Genomic DNA, 16,054 nt, shown 5'->3' with positions numbered 1-16,054 from the left:
CCGAGGGACCAGGCAGGGTTGCCCCCTGTCCCCCTTGTTGTTTGCATTGGCAATCGAGCTGCTGGCGATGGCGTTGAGGGATTCAGAGAGGAGAGGTTTAGTGCGAGGTGGGGAGGAACATAGCGTGTCGTTGTATGCCGATGACCTGTTAGTGTATGTGGCGGACCCGGTGGGAGGGATGCCGGGGGTGATGGAGCTGCTAGCTGAGTTTGGGACCTTTTCAGGTTATAAACTAAATTTAGGCAAGAGTGAGGTGTTTGTGGTGCACCCTGGAGACCAGGAGGAAGGAATTGGTAGGCTCCCGCCTAGGCGGGCAGGGGAGAGTTTTAGGTACCTGGGGGTGCAGGTGGCCAGGGACTGGGTGACTCTTCGCAAACATAATTTCACCAGACTTGTAGATCAAATGGAGGAGGAGTTCAAGAGGTGGGACATGCTGCCATTGTCGTTGGCGGGGAGGGTGCAGTCTGTCAAAATGACGGTGCTTCCGAGGTTCTTGTTCCTCTTTCAGTGCCTGCCCATCTTTATCCCCAGGGCCTTCTTTATGAGAGTGACTAGCAGTATCTTGAGCTTTGTGTGGGCACATGGGACTCCGAGAGTGAAGAGGGTTTTCCTGGAGCGGGGGAGGGTTAGAGGTGGGCTGGCGCTGCCCAAACTTTTGGGGTACTATTGGGCGGCCAATGTGTCAATGGTGCGTAAATGGGTGATGGAGGGGGAGGGGCGGCGTGGAAAAGAATGGAGATGGCGTCATGTAGAGGTACGAGCCTGGGTGCCATGGTAACGGCGCCGTTGCCGCTCTCCCCTAAGAGGTTTACCACGAGCCCGGTGGTGGCGGTGACCCTAAGAATCTAGGGACAGTGGAGACGGCATAGGGGGGAAACAGGGGGCTCGATGGAGGCTCCCCTGGGTGGCAATCACCGGTTCATCCTGGGGAACAAGGATGGGGGATTTAGGGGGTGGCAAAGGGTGGGCATCAGTAAATTGAGGGACCTGTTTATTGGCGGGAGGTTTGCGAGCCTGGGGGAACTGGAAGATAAATTTGGGCTTCCCCAAGGGAACATGTTCAGATACTTGCAGGTAAAGGCGTTTGCTAGGCGACAGGTAGAGGGATTCCCTTTGCTGCCCTCGCGGGGGCGATGGACAGAGTGCTTTCGGGGGTGTGGGTCGGAGAGGGGAAGTTGTCTGACATCTATAAGGTAATGCAGGAGGTGGAGGAGTCGTCAGTGGAGGAGCTGAAGGCTAAATGGGAGGGGGACCTTGGGGAGCAGATAGAGGACGGGACTTGGGCGGATGCCTTGGAGAGAGTCAACTCTTCCTCTTCATGTGCGAGGCTTAGCCTCATCCAATTTAAGGTGCTGCACCAGGCCCACATGTCCGGGACTAGGATGAGTAGGTTCTTTGGGGGTGAGGACAGGTGCACCAGGTGTTCGGGGAGTCCAGCGAATCATGCCCATATGTTCTGGGCATGTCCGGTACTGGAAGAATTCTGGAAGGGGGTGGCGGGGACGGTGTCGAGGGTGGTTGGATCCAGGGTGGGGACTCGTGATTTTCAGTGTTGCGGTGGAGCCGGGAGTGCAGGAGGCGAAAGAGGCCGTTGTTCTGGCCTTTGCGTCCCTAATAGCCCGGCGGAGGATTTTGCTACAGTGGAAGGATGCGAGGCCCCCAAGAGACCTGGGTCAATGACATGGCGGGATTTATAAAGTTGGAAAGGGTTAAATTTGCCCTGAGAGGATCAGTACAAGGATTCTATAAACGGCGGCAGCCTTTTCTGGACTTCCTGGCTCAAAGATAGGTATCTTGGTCAATAGCAGCAGCAACCCGGGGGGGATGGGGGGGGGGGGGGGGGGAAGAGAGAGAGAGAGAGAGTGTGGTGGGTGGGGTGGGGGGGGGGGGCAAGGGGGGGGGGGGGGCAAGGGGGGTGTTCCTAACTATAGTTTCTATATTTATTTTCGCTACGGTTATGTAACTTAACACTGGGTTAACTTAAGTTGTTGCTAATATGTTGGGTTGTTCATTGAGGAGGGGCGAAGGTTTATGATTGTTGTTAATACTGTTATCGTTGGTATTTTAGTATGGTTTGATGTTGTTGTGTAAATTCAAAATTTTTCAATAAAAATTATTTTTAAAAAAAAGCCTTGTTAGACCAAGCATTTAGAGCACTGCTTGCAGTTCTCATCACATATTGTAAAAAGGACATAAAGATAGGACCAGAAATGCAAGGCTAGGGCAGCAAGGTGGCGCAGTGGGTAGCATTGCTGCTTCATGGTCTCGGGTTCGATGCCGGCTCTGGGTCACTGTCCATGTGGAGTTTGCACATTCTCCCTGGGTTTGCGTGGGTTTCGCTCCCACAACCCAAAGATGTGCAGGGTAGGTGGATTGGCCATGTTAAATTGCCCCTTAATTGGAAAAGTTCAGGGTACTCTTTAAAAAATAATAATAAATAAATAAATAAAAGAAATGCAAGGCTCGATATATTGGGAAAGGATGAACAGGCTTTGTCTCTGAGAAATGAAGACTGAGGGGTAACTTAATAGAGGCGTTTAAAATTACGAAAGGTTTTGATAGAGTGGATACAGAGAGAATGTTTCCTCTTGTGGGGGAGAACATAACTAGAGGCCATCAATGCAAGATAATCACCAAGAGATGCAGGAAGGAATTCCAGAATAAACTTTATCCAAAGAGTGGGAAGAATGTGGAACTCTCTCTGCCATGAAGTGATTGAAGTGAATAGTATCGATGCATTTAAGGAAAAGCTGAATAAGCAAATAGAGGCTTATGATGGATTTAGCTGAGGAAAAATAGGAAGAGGGTCGAATCAAGCAAAACACCGACATGGACTGGGTGGGCTGAATGGCCTCTTTTTATCCTATGCACGTTATGTCATCCTCTGGATTAATAACTGAGTGGTATGACTATCCAATGCAACTAACCTGAAACCTAGCCAAGTTAGCCAGGCCATATTAACAATGTAATCCTCTGTAATTGTTTTTTAAAATATTTTTATTCTCCACCAACAATAAATAATCAGCAACAATTATGTCAATCCCCATATCAATAACAATGATCCCATCCTCCCACCAAACCCCAAACATTAGCCCGCATGTTTATATAAACAAATGACAAAAAGGAATCGGGAATCACCCATACTCACCCTTAATACACACAGCCCCCCTCCCCCCAACTCTCCCCCCCCTTCCCCCCCCCCCCCCCCAAACTAATGTTCGATGTTATCCAGTTCTTGAAAGTGCATAATGAATAATGCCCATGAATTGTAGAACCCCTCCGTCCTTCCCCTCAGTTCAAACTTAACCTTCTCAAGAGTCAAGAATTCCAACAGGTCCCCCTGCCACGCCAGGGCACAGGGTGGAGAGATTGCTCTCCAACCCATCAGGATCTGTGTTTGGGTGATCAACGAGGCGAAGGCTACAACATCTGCCTCTGCACATGTTTCGAACCTGGCTGGTCCGACACCCCGAAATGGCCTCCCGGGGACCTGGGTCCAGTTTCACGTGCACCACCTTGGAAATTACCCTAAAAACCTCCTTCCAGTAAATCCTATAGCTTTGGACAGGACCAAAACATATGAACGTGATTAGTTGGTCGTCCCCCCGGCAACGCTCACGCACATCTTCTACTCCTTCAAAGAATCGGCTCATCCTCGACCTTGTGAGGTGCGCTCTGTCTACCACCTTCAGCTGAATCAGCCCCAACCTCGCACACGAGGTGGAGGCATTTACTCTCCACAGCAGCTCACACCAGAACCCCTCCTCCATAACCTATCCCAACTCTTTCTTCCACTTTGCTTTGATCCCTTCCAGTGGTGCCTTCTCCTCTTCCAAAATAGCTCCGTAAACCGCTGACACAACCCCCTTCTCCAGTCCCCCTGTCGTCAGCACCTCCTCCAGCAATGTTGTTCCACCCGGAAGCTTTGTATCTCCTTTCTGGCAAAATCTCGAACCAATCCTCTGTAATTGTTAATAATGTGCCTAGCACCATTGGGTTATCATAGAATTTACAGTGCAGAAGGAGGCCATTCGGCCCATCGAGTCTGCACCGGCTCCTGGAAAGAGCACCCTACCCAAGGTTAACACCTCCACCCTATCCCCATAACCCAGTAACCCCACCCGACACTAAGGGCAATTTATCATGGCCAATCCACCTAACCTGCACATCTTTGGACTGTGGGAGGAAACCGGAGTACCCGGAGGAAACCCACGCACACACACACGCACATCATAGCACCTTCTGGCCAGCCAAAGAATTCAGAAAATTACAAAGGAAAGCAGCAAGACCACTCTTTTTCACAAACTGCAATGTAAAATAAAGCTGAAGGCATATAATACCATTCTAGGTCAAATAATTTTGTAGTACCTTGGGCATAGATCAGATTCTGTTAAAACAAGCGGTGTCTGGTCTGGATCTGGGGCAATCTCTGAAGATCATGTATTTGGGAAGTTCATTCTGTCCTTGTGTTCAGTAAGGAACACTGAAGATGTGCATCTGACTTTTATGCAGTATGTCCTTGCATACATTGACAGCTAGACACTCTTGCATATGTTATTTTCTTAGGTTTTACCTTTGGTTCAACACTGCCTCAAAAGGTTAGGAACAGGAGTAGCCATTCAACCCGTCATCCTGCTGCACTATTCAATGCAATCATGCTGATCGGACACTTCAGTGCTTTTTACGCGCATAACCCCATTAACAATGGAGGGATGTGTGTCCTCCACTGCTGTATATTGGTAAAATAGAAAATTATACAAGTGTTCTTGAATTAAATTCTGAGAGATGTCATTTCTCAGACATATCTGTTTGAGTAGGAAAATTGATTATGTTACTGGACTAGTAATTCAGAAGCCTGGACTAGAAAACCATTGATTTCAAATACCTCCATTGCAGATTGTGATTTTGAATATTTTATTTATATCATATCTCCGTTCACTATGTGTGCATCTGTTTGTTGTGTATCCCCCTCGTCCACCACCTGTATCTTGCGCTCAGTTTAAGTGGCCATGCAGCTGTCAGATTGTAAAGTTCCATCTGCTAACCATTGTCCTTTAAGGGAAGAAATCTGCCATACTTACCCAGCCTGACCTAAATGGTGACTCCAACCCATTGTGATTGACTCAGCTGCCTTTTGAACTGACCATTCAGCCGATATCAATCTACCACCAAAACAAAAGGTATGCATAGAACTAGATAAATCACTCTGGCTTGGAGACAGAGATGGTACACGAGCCCAGTGGACCCTACGAAGTAATCCTCACTAATTTTTGGAGACCAAGGTCTTGGAGCTTTCCCACAGACTCCTAAAGCAAAAGTCTGGTATACTCTCCATGTTCCAAATTCTGCCATCACTGTTCCTGGGTATGTTTTATTGAACCCGAGGATGGATAATTAATGCTGCACTTCCTAGCAATGCCCAGAATTGTTTTCTAAAATTGGTCCAGATCTTCTGAGCAGCAGCAATGGCCATCCGACTGCTGCTTAACTCGTAAGTTCCTCTGAACTAACACTGCTCTGCATTTCCGGAACCTTCCAGATGCGGCACTCCCAGAAATGCACAGCGTAGCGCCCTTTGGGGAATTTTGTCACAGTGGGATAGAATTGGGGTGTGTTTGGGGGGGGGGGGGGGGGGGGGGGGGTTTGGTTACCCATATGTTAGATTATGTTTTAATCTGGATAACTGCGCAGGTACGTGCTGCAGAGCTGTCCCTGACCAACTACCATTGAAAGTTGTAGCTTCCCAGGCAATTCCCGCGGAGGTCTGCATGTCAAGGTTTTCACAGGGTCCCTTTGGTCATACTTCCAGATTTATTGCAATATGTTGTGTAACTGTTTATTGAGTGTCTAGAACAATCTCATTTGTACACTTTTAAGTACCCAAGTATGATTTACTACCATTAAGATTGAAGGTAATGTTGTACAGTAATGAGTACAGAAAAAAATACTGAGCAAGTCTGCCAGTGCCTGTGGAGAGAAAAACTTAGTTAATGTTTTGGCTCAGAAATGAAAAGGCATCCATCTGAAGCATTAACTCTTTATTTTGTTTATATTTCAAATTTCCAGCATCCGCATTATTTTGTATTGAAGCTACAAAGTACTTGGGTTTGAATACATGGGGAGGAATGTTCAATTCAGAATGAATGAAATGTTCTAGAATGTGTGGATTCACCAACAATGCTGTGGGAAGAGTCGGCAAATAGAAACCAGTAATGCTTTTTTCCAGTTGAGTCCAGGTCTCTTAAATATAAAAAAGGGTTGGAACCTGTAAGTGCGGTGCCCAAGGATACCTTGGAAAAAACCTTTTCCCAGGGAGTAATATGTGCTAGAAATAATCATAAACTTCTGAAGTTAACCATTGACTAAAATTAACAGTTCCACTATAGTGATTTGCTTTCATTTCTAGCCTCTGTCCTTGAAAGCCATGGTGCCTTTTACTTTGTTCCATCTTGCTGTTGAATTAGGATTTTAAAAAGCATGCCCGTTGGCACTCTATTACAGAAAGTTGCTACTGGGTTAGAGCTTGATCTTTATATGATAGAATACAGTTTCTCATATCCAATCCTCCACTCATTTAATGCTTCCAATCTGTCAGTTTTACCACAATTGCCCCTCAATTTGGATTTCCACTCCTGATCATCTTTAGACTATAGAACATTACAGCGCAGTACAGGCCCTTCGGCCCACGATGTTGCACCGTTCAGTGATACCCTTCTAAAGTCCCTCTACACTATTCCCTTATCGTCCATATGTCTATCCAATGACCATTTGAACGCGTTTAGTGTTGGCGAGTCCACTACTGTTGCAGGCAGGGCATTCCACACCCTTACTACTCTCTGAGTAAAGAACCTACCTCTGACATCTGTCCTATATCTATCTCCCCTCAATTTAAAGCTATGTCCCCTCGTGCTGGACATCACCATCCGAGGAAAAAGGCTCTCAATGTCCACCCTATCTAATCCTCTGATCATCTTGTATGCCTCAATTAAGTCCCCTCTTAACCTTCTTCTCTCTAACGAAAACAGCCTCAAGTCCTTCAGCCTTTCCTCATATGATCTTCCCTCCATACCAGGCAACATTCTTGTAAATCTCCTCTGTACCCTTTCCAATGCTTCCACATCCTTCCTATAATGTGGCGACCAGAACTGCACGCAATACTCCAAATGCGGCCGCACCAGAGTTTTGTACAACTGCAACATGACCTCATGGCTCCGAAACTCAATTCCTCTACCAATAAAAGCTAACACACCGTACGCCTTCTTAACAACCCTCTCAACCTGGGTGGCAACTTTCAGGGATCTATGGACATGGACACCGAGATCTCTCTGGTTGCAGGAAGTTCAAAAGTAAAATCCAATAAAATAACAGGTGCACAATTTTGCCTCTTTATGACATTGCTTCAGGAGCATAATGTATTCTGTTATCCATTATTTTTCACTAGTATATAACTTGAGTTTTATGATTTTCCTTGGTTCTATGTGTCCTTATCTGTGGTTCTCATCAAGTTAAAAATCCTAAATTAGATCCCTGAAATCCTCGCATACAAATGTTTTAACATGCTGGTTGAAATTCTTTACTCTATATTTTGGTAGACTTTTTAAATGTGTCATCAATTGTTTTTCTTAAAAAAAAAAGCAGAGTAAAGCATTTCTCGTCAACATGTTCACAGGTTAGTGTCTCTGAGTATCTCACTTTATGACCACTTGAATTGGTTGCAATATCCCAGACAATTAATTACAGCCACATGATGTGACTGGTCAATCTGGCCACATGCCAATTGCTAAAACACAAAGTTGGAAAATCTATAATTGACCATCACCACCTTGCACTCGCCAAAAAAAGCTTATCAAATGCAATGCATAGCAAGTAAAGAGAATTAAAGGGATCATACTCATGTGAAAATCCCTGTTCCAGGACATTATTTTAAACTCATTGTCAACTAATTATAGATAAGAGCTATTATAACTTGTAATATGGAGTACAGTAGTTGTTGTATTTTGCTGTTGTATTTTTATTAATCTGATTTTAAAATAAAGTAAGGTAATAAATGGATGGAGAAAGAATCTATGAACTGTTATATGTTTACTCAACCTTCAGTCCACAACCAATAATGGGAAGAGGGAAAAGGGGAAGAAAGCAAAGAGAGAAGAAGGGAAGATCTATTAAAAAAGAGGGAAGAAAGGGAAGGAAGAGGTAAGAAAAAGGGCTAGAAAGGAAAATAAACTAATGGAGGATTAAGGAAAATGTAGACTAAAGTTAGAAACTGTTAAGATTTGGGCCTGTGATGAACTGGGTATTGTGTGCGCAGTGAAACAAGTTAGTAAACTTTGTTAGTGACTCAGCTTCTCACCATTAAGGTGTATGCTGATCTTTTCCACAGTAAGACGTCAGCCCCTGTGTTTATCTATGAGCTTTTAACACCAGAGCTGTTTTTTTATGAAGACAATTGAAATGAAATGAAAATCGCTTATTGTCACAAGTAGGCTTCAAATGAAGTTACTGTGAAAAGCCCTTAATTGCCACATTCCGGCGCCTGTTCGGGGAGGCTGGTACGGGAATGGAACCGTGCTGCTGGCCTGCTTGGTCTGCTTTCAAAGCCAGCAATTTAGCCATGTGCTAAACCAGCTTATCTTTGGCTTTTTGGGTCATTGTCCTGAATGGAGTATGGAATATCAGTTGCTTTTCTTTGGGAGAAAGAACCCTTCATTTGAAATGTGTAACTTCATTAAATCAATTTAATTGTAATCTTTAAACAGATGGTTGTTGACCTTTTTGAGTTTTGAAATCTTGATTATAGTAATTAACCAATGTATGAAATAGCCTTGAGTAAGAATATTTCCACAAAGACAACCTTTACATAATTAAATGTATACTTATACAAAACCGGTAAAAAAAATTAAAAATTTGGTGATAATTTTTATCAGCTTGAGACTCCTGCTCACCTTTAGAGGGAAATATACAAGAAGAGTCAAGTGCTTGATACATAATAATATAATAATCACTTATTGTCACAAGTAGGCTTCAATGGAATTACTGTGAAAAGCCCCTAGTCGCCACATTCCGGCGCCTGTTCGGGAAGGCCGGTACGGCAATTGGACCCGCGCTGCTGGCCTTGTTCTGTATTACAAGCCAGCTGTTCAGCCCACTGTGCTAAACCAGCCCCTAAATAATTAACCTAACTGTAAAGAAATTAAGAAAATCTGTTTGCAAGTTCTGAAATGTTTCTCATTTAGAATTGACATGCCTAAATGAGCTTCTTGGTTAAGTTAGTTATCCAAAAGTCGAAGCTTTTTTTGTAACATCTCATTAGCACATATAATAGAAGAAGTTGAGGAAACAAAATTGCTGTCGGAAAATGTTTTTAATTTAGTTGTGGGAAGTAAGGTCTCGGTATGAATTATATGAATCATGACCCATTTGGTTTCATTCTGTGGGCTGCAGATTGCAATTGAATTCTTTTGTTTTTTGGTTTCTCTAAATGTGTCAAAGCAGGGAAATGTTTTAAATTATGCGGATGGGGAAAAAAGCCAGGGAAATGGATTTTGTAAAGTTCAAAGTGGAGAACAATGGAAATTAAAATCAGCTGTTCTGACTGCTTTGATGTCTGCATCGCCATTCGAAATAGGGATTAATTGGGTGGTGGAGCAGCATTTAAACACAAACCCAACTTCAAGTTTACGGAGGCAGGCAAGGCTAGCCAAACAAAAAAACTTTGTTTCCAGTAGTGAAGAAAAGATGGCACACACCAAATATTCAATTAAATGAGGAAAAAGAATGGGGAGTGAAGGATGGGGGAGAGAAGAGAAAAACACAGGTATAAGAATTAAGAGTAGTAATTGAGGACAGGAACAGATAGCAGAGGGAAAAGGGCTCAAATAGACGGGCATTAATGTAATGCATGTAGTAAATAAAATTGGATGGTGAGAAGTTTCCATGTGGGATGGGAAAAATGTTTAAATATTTTTTTAAACTCCACCTTTATTTCCTTCATTACCAGGTAACAATATAGAAATCAAGGGCACAAAAAGGGATAGGATGTAGCAGTACTTATTATGAAAAAGTTTTTAGCATTAGAAAATAAATACATTTAATGTGATGCCCATCTAAATGTTGAGACTTCACAGATTCTCAATTTATTAGGAAGACTAAAGCAGACACTCAAGTGTAGAAATGCAACAATAACAATAGAGTATTTCAACCATCCTTGGGTGAAGGAACTTTTTAAAATAAATTTAAAGTACCCAACTCTTCCAAATTAAGGGCCAATTTAGCATAGCCAATTTGTCTACCCTGCACATTTCTTTGGGTTGTGGGGGTGAGACCCACGCAGACACGGGGGAATGTGGAAACTCCGCACAGACAGTGACATAGGGCCAGGATCGAACCCGAGTCCTTGGCATTGTGAGGCAGCAGTGCTAACCGCTGCAGCACCGTGCTGGTGGTGCTTTCACCTTGGGTGAAAGAACGACTCAGAGGAAAAAAATGGTTGAAAAGGCATTTAAGACTGTTCTGTATCAGTACATGATCAGTCAAGAAGCAAACAGCATTTAATTCTGAATAGAAAACTGGGGCAAGTCCGCATCAGGAAAGGTGTTGTGGGTGGGTGTTGTGTGTGGAGCAGAATTCAGCCAGTCAGTTCACAGTCGACTCTGCCATTCAATGAGATCATGACTGATCTGATACGGTAAGAAGTCTTACAACACCAGGTTAAAGTCCAACAGGTTTGTTTCAAACACGAGCTTTTGGAGCGCAGCTCCTTCCTCAGGTGAATGGCGAGGTATGTTCCAGAAACATTTATATAGACAAAGTCAGAGATGCTGGACAATGCTTGGAATGCAAGCAGTTGCAGGTAATCAAATCATTACAGATCCAGGGAGAGGGATAATCACAGGTTAAAGAGGTGTGAATTGTCTCAAGCCAGAACAGTTGGTGGGATTTTGCAAGTCCAGGCCAGATGGTGGGGGGTGGATGTAATGCGACATGAATCCAAGATCCCTGTTGAGGCCGCACTCGTACGTGTGGAATTTAGCTATAGGTTTTTGCTCGGCAACTCTGCGTTGTCGCGTGTCCTGAAGACCGCCTTGGAGAACGCTTACCCGGAGATCAGAGGCTGAATGCCCTTGACTGCTGAAGTGTTCCCCGACTGGAAGGGAACATTCCTGCCTGGTGATTGTCGCACGATGCCCGTTCATTCGTTGTCGCAGTGTCTGCATGGTCTCACCAATGTACCACACTTCAGGACATCCTTTCCTGCAGCGTAAGAGGTAGACTACATTGGTCGAGTCGCACGAATATGTGCCGCATACCTGGTAGGTGGTGTTACCACGTGTAATGGTGGTATCCAAGTCGATGATCTGGCATGTCTTGCAGAGATTGCCCTGGCAGGGTTGTGTGGTGTCGTGGTCACTGTTCTGAAGGCTGGGTAATTTGCTGCAAACAATGGTTTGTTTGAGGTTGCGCGGTTGTTTGAAGGCCAGTAGTGGGGGTGTGGGGATGACCTTGGCAAGATGTTCATCTTCATTGATGATGTGTTGAAGGCTGCAAAGAAGATGTCGTAGTTTCTCTGATAGGATGATCCTCAACTCACCTTTCCCACCATATCACCATAACCCTTGATTCTCTTACTGATTAAACATCTGTCTCTCTCTGCTTTGAACATACTTAACAACCCAGTCTCCAAAGATCTGTAGTAAAGAATACCACGGATTCACTACCAATTAAGGGAGGAAATTCCTCCTTCTCTCTGCCTTAAATGGGCAATCCCTTAATCTATGATTATGCCCTCTTGACCTCGACTCACCACAAATGGAAGCAACCACTTAGCACCTGCCCAGTCAGGCCTCCTGATAATCCTGCGATCCTCAGTAAGATCTTCTCTCATTGTTCTAAGCTCTAATGAATACAGGCCCAACCTACTTAACCTCTCCCAAGAAAATACCTCCATACTTGGGATCAACCTAATGAACACTTCTCTGGACTGGCTCCAATGTCAGTATATCTTGTGTTGTACCTGTCCAATTCAGATACTTCGACTAGTATTTTAATCAAACATTTTACCCAGATTACTTTATTAATGAGGAGAACAAAGGACAACACAAGTATAAAACAAACCAATTTTATTTAACAACAATAAAGTTAACCCAAACAAAATACAAGAGATGCACAAGTTTCCTTTATACAGTACTACTGGCTAAGCTGGTTTTGGTTGAACCATGGGTCTGATTCTATGAGCCTCTCTGGTCTGTCATCTTGAAAGTGGGTCTCGCTGGGAGCTTCCTTCCTTTTTTTTCTCTGTGTCAGTCGTACGAATGGTCAGGGTCATCTCCCCATGTCGCATCTTCGCTGCTGGGAGGTCCGTGGTTTGATTCTTTTACCTCTCCCCTGCCTTTCCAGAATGTTCTCTGGCCTCCAGCCAATGAGGTCACAGGGCGGGAGTGGCACCATCCCATGGATTAAAGGCTGCCAGCACCTGGGGGGTGGGGCGGGGAGGGGGGTCCATTTCCTGGTGCATTGGCTGTTTGTACTCAAAACAATCGATTCATAAACAGAGCTGGTTATCTCTTGAAGGGTCATTGATTTATTCAACCATGTGAATAGAGCTAATTGTCTCTTGATGGATGATCGATGGGGCAGGTCCAGACATGTCCTGGCACCTTGTCTGAGTTTGTGTATTCGAAGTTTGGACAAGTTCGACTTCCAATCAGCCTTTCGGGGGTTGACTGCAGTTTGATTTAAAATGTCCAATTCTTAATTTAAAGTGTCCAGTTCTTCCGGGCCTAAAATCCATGCGTGTCGGATTACTGCAGTCCCTTCTCTTGATCCAGTGAGCGTTAGCGAACTGGATCACACAACTCCCAAGTCACCGGATGGGCAAGTATCAGAATCTTGAGCTAATAATCCTACCCCTTAACCTAGCACACACTTTCCACAAAAGTCATAAATTAAATACAAAATTCAAAAATATAAAATAAATACGCAAAAATAAATCAAACAAGTCCTTAATAACACTGTTTTTCAGCGTTGAATTGCGGTTTCTATAGCCAGGCGCTGCAACAATTCTTTCTTCCATCGGGCAAGCTTGATGGTTAGGTTGACAGCCATGAGCAGGATGCCTATTACAGCCTGGTGTGACAGGAGGAGGACCCATGGGTGAATTTGGATGTTGGAGCCCCAATCCTAAATGTTATCCCACCACGTTATTTTGTTTGTTTGACTCCCATTCCCTAACCCCAGATGGAAGAATCCCACCAGCTGTTGCAGCTTCATTGACACTGCCCAAATTTAACATTATCTCCCCACCTGTGGATCACCTCACTCATGAACACGTAACAGCCCTTATCCTTTTACAGAAAATCATTAATTTCTAAACTATTTGTATGTTAAATACACAGAATGAAAACAACGGATTTTACATGTTTTCAAAAATGTATTTTATTACAAACATGCATCAAAACAGGTTACAGCACATAAACACTCTGGGAAATGTACTTTCCAGAAATCAACTATACGGTCTGTACCAAACACCTCCCAGCCCCGCGCGGCGAACAGCCCCTCAAACACTATCACAAACATCCTCCACCTTTTCTCAAACCCCCCTGCGCACAATCCCTTGACTCACATTTAGATTTTACATGTTCATGCATTCATTATCTGAGTTAGTATTTACTCAGAACACAAAAACAAATATTACCTTTAGAAATTATCTCAAATTCAAATGGTGACATCGTAAGATGCAAATGTTTAATTTAGTTTGAATAACGAAAGGGTTTTTAAACTCAACCCATGCAGGCTAACTCCTATTGTCCTATATTTATCAAAAATTAACATTTATTTATTGTCCCCTCGAGTTATTACTTTCACTTAATTGCTATTTAATCAATTGGATTTTGAGAGCAGTTATAGTCCAGCATGGTAGTTTTGAGATAAGTCAAATCATCAGGCGTGCAATTAGTGTGGAAGTTAAGTTTAACTAATCTCACACTTTATTTCAAAGGGCAACTGTAAATCTGAATGAGTTAACCCTTTCCACAAAAGGAAAAGCCTTTAGGTCCCCACTTGGAGTATTGTGAGCTATTTTGCGTCTTGTATCGAAGGAAGGATGTGCTGGCCTTGGAAAGGGTCCAGAGGAGTTTCACAAGAATGATCCCTGGAACAAAGAGCTTGTCGAATGAGGAACGGTTGAGGACTCTGGGTCTGTACTCATTGGAGTTTAGAAGGGTGAGGGGGGATCTTATTGAAACTTGCAGGATACTGCGAGGCCTGGATAAAGTGGACGTGGAGAGGATGTTTCCACTTGTAGGAAAAACTGGAACCAGGGGATACATCTCGGACTAAAGGGATGATCCTTTAAAACAGAGATGAGGAGGAATACCTTCAGCCAGAGGGTGGGGAATCTTTGGAACACTTTGCCGTAGAAGGCTGTGGAGGCCAAAGCACTGAGTGCCATTAAGACAGAGATAGATAGGTTCTTGATTAATAAGGGGATCGGGGAATATCGGGAGAAGGCAGGAGAATGGGGATGAGAAAAATATCAGCCATGATTGAATAGTGGAGCAGACTCAATGGGCCACGTGCCTAATTCTGCTCCTTTGTCTTATGATCATCTTGTTGTGACAGGGCAATCTTGGAAATCTTTTTTTGAAATAAATTTAGAGTACCCAATTAATGTTTTCCAATTATGGGGCAATTTAGCATGGCCAATCCACCTACCTTGCACATCTTTGGGTTGCGGGGGAGAAACCCACGCAAACACAGGGAGAATGTGTACACTCCACACGGACAGTGACCCAGAGCCGGGATCGAACTTGGCACCTTGGCCCCGTGAGGCAGCAGTACCAACCACTGTGCCACCGTGCTGCCCAGGAATCTTGGAATCTTGAAGACCTAGTGGCTATGACTGCTGTTTCATCTGTATTTAAAACAAAAGCACAAAGATACACTCGCCCTGAAGCCAAATTAGTTAATTTGGTTTAGAAAATTAAAATCCTTAATTTTCACTGAAAATTCTTGAGCAGCAAATTTGATGTTTAATGAACTTGGAGAAAATAGTAAAATCTTTACCAGTTGGGGGAAAGGAAAACCGCAAAAGTTTTCAAATGTCATTACGTTACCACTGCCCTTAACAAAGGAGCACATGGGCTTGTTAAAGAAAGAACACTAGTCTTCAAATTCCAATTTTGATTCCTTTGTGTTTTACCTTGAGCTAAGAGCACCCAAGATTAAGCAATCCTCAAACTAATCATTTCCAAATCCTAATTTATATACTTTGATTTTTTTTCACTACTTTCTGAGAATTGGGTTCCAAGTAACTACCACAATGTTGATCATTATTACTTTATATTTATTTTATTTAAGGAATTTCACCTTTTATTTAAGATTTGGCCAGCATTTATTGCCTATCCCTAGTTGCCCTTCCGATGGTGGTGGTGAGTTGCCTTCTTGGGCCTCTGCAATCCTTCAGATGTAGGTATGCGATTAGGGAGGGAGTTCCAGGATTTTGTCCCAGTGACAGTGAAGGGACGGCGATATATTTCCAAGCCAGGATGGTGAGTGACTTGGAGGGTAACCTCCAGGTGGTGGGGTTCCCAGGTATCTGCTGCTCTTGTCCTTCTAGGTGATAGTGGTTGTGGGTTTGGGAGGTGCTGTCGAAGGAACCTTGATGTGTTACTACAGTGCATCTTGTAGATGGTACACAAGGCTGCCACTGTTCGCCAGTGGTAGAGAGTTTGAATGTTTGTGGAAGCAGGAGTAATCAAGTGGGCTGCTTTGTCCTGGATGGTGTCGAGCTTCTTGAGTGTTGTTGGAGCTGCACTCACCCAGGCAAGTGGAGTGTATTCCATTACGTTCCATTTTTAAAATAAATTTAGAGTACCCAATTCATTTTTTTTACAATTAAGGGGCAATTTAGCGTGGCCTATCCACCTACCCGGCATATCTTGGGTTGTGGGGGTGAGACCCACGCAAACACGGGGCAAATGTGCAAACTCTACACAGACAGTGACCCAGAGCCGGGATCGAATCTGGGACCTCAGTGCCGTGAGGCAGTTGTGCTAAC

General features: G+C 43.9%; 1 protein-coding gene across 11 annotated transcripts in view; it reads left to right on the top strand.

The window, feature by feature from the left end:
• zfand6 (zinc finger, AN1-type domain 6) overlaps positions 1-16,054 on the top strand; it is a 60,311-nt gene that overhangs the window by 30,378 nt on the left and 13,879 nt on the right. For 9 of the 11 annotated variants that reach the window (XM_038813242.1, XM_038813240.1, XM_038813237.1 and 6 more), the window contains one exon: positions 8,098-8,193. The exons of the other annotated variants lie outside the window; for them this stretch is intronic. In XM_038813242.1, coding sequence (XP_038669170.1) covers positions 8,098-8,193 — 96 coding nt within the window. The remainder of the gene's footprint in view (positions 1-8,097; positions 8,194-16,054) is intronic. 11 annotated transcript variants of the gene reach the window in all.

The sequence above is a fragment of the Scyliorhinus canicula genome, chromosome 12 (assembly GCF_902713615.1).
Source record: "Scyliorhinus canicula chromosome 12, sScyCan1.1, whole genome shotgun sequence".
In the NCBI taxonomy this organism is placed as follows: domain Eukaryota; kingdom Metazoa; phylum Chordata; class Chondrichthyes; order Carcharhiniformes; family Scyliorhinidae; genus Scyliorhinus; species Scyliorhinus canicula.
This window is presented reverse-complemented; position numbering and strand designations above follow the sequence as displayed.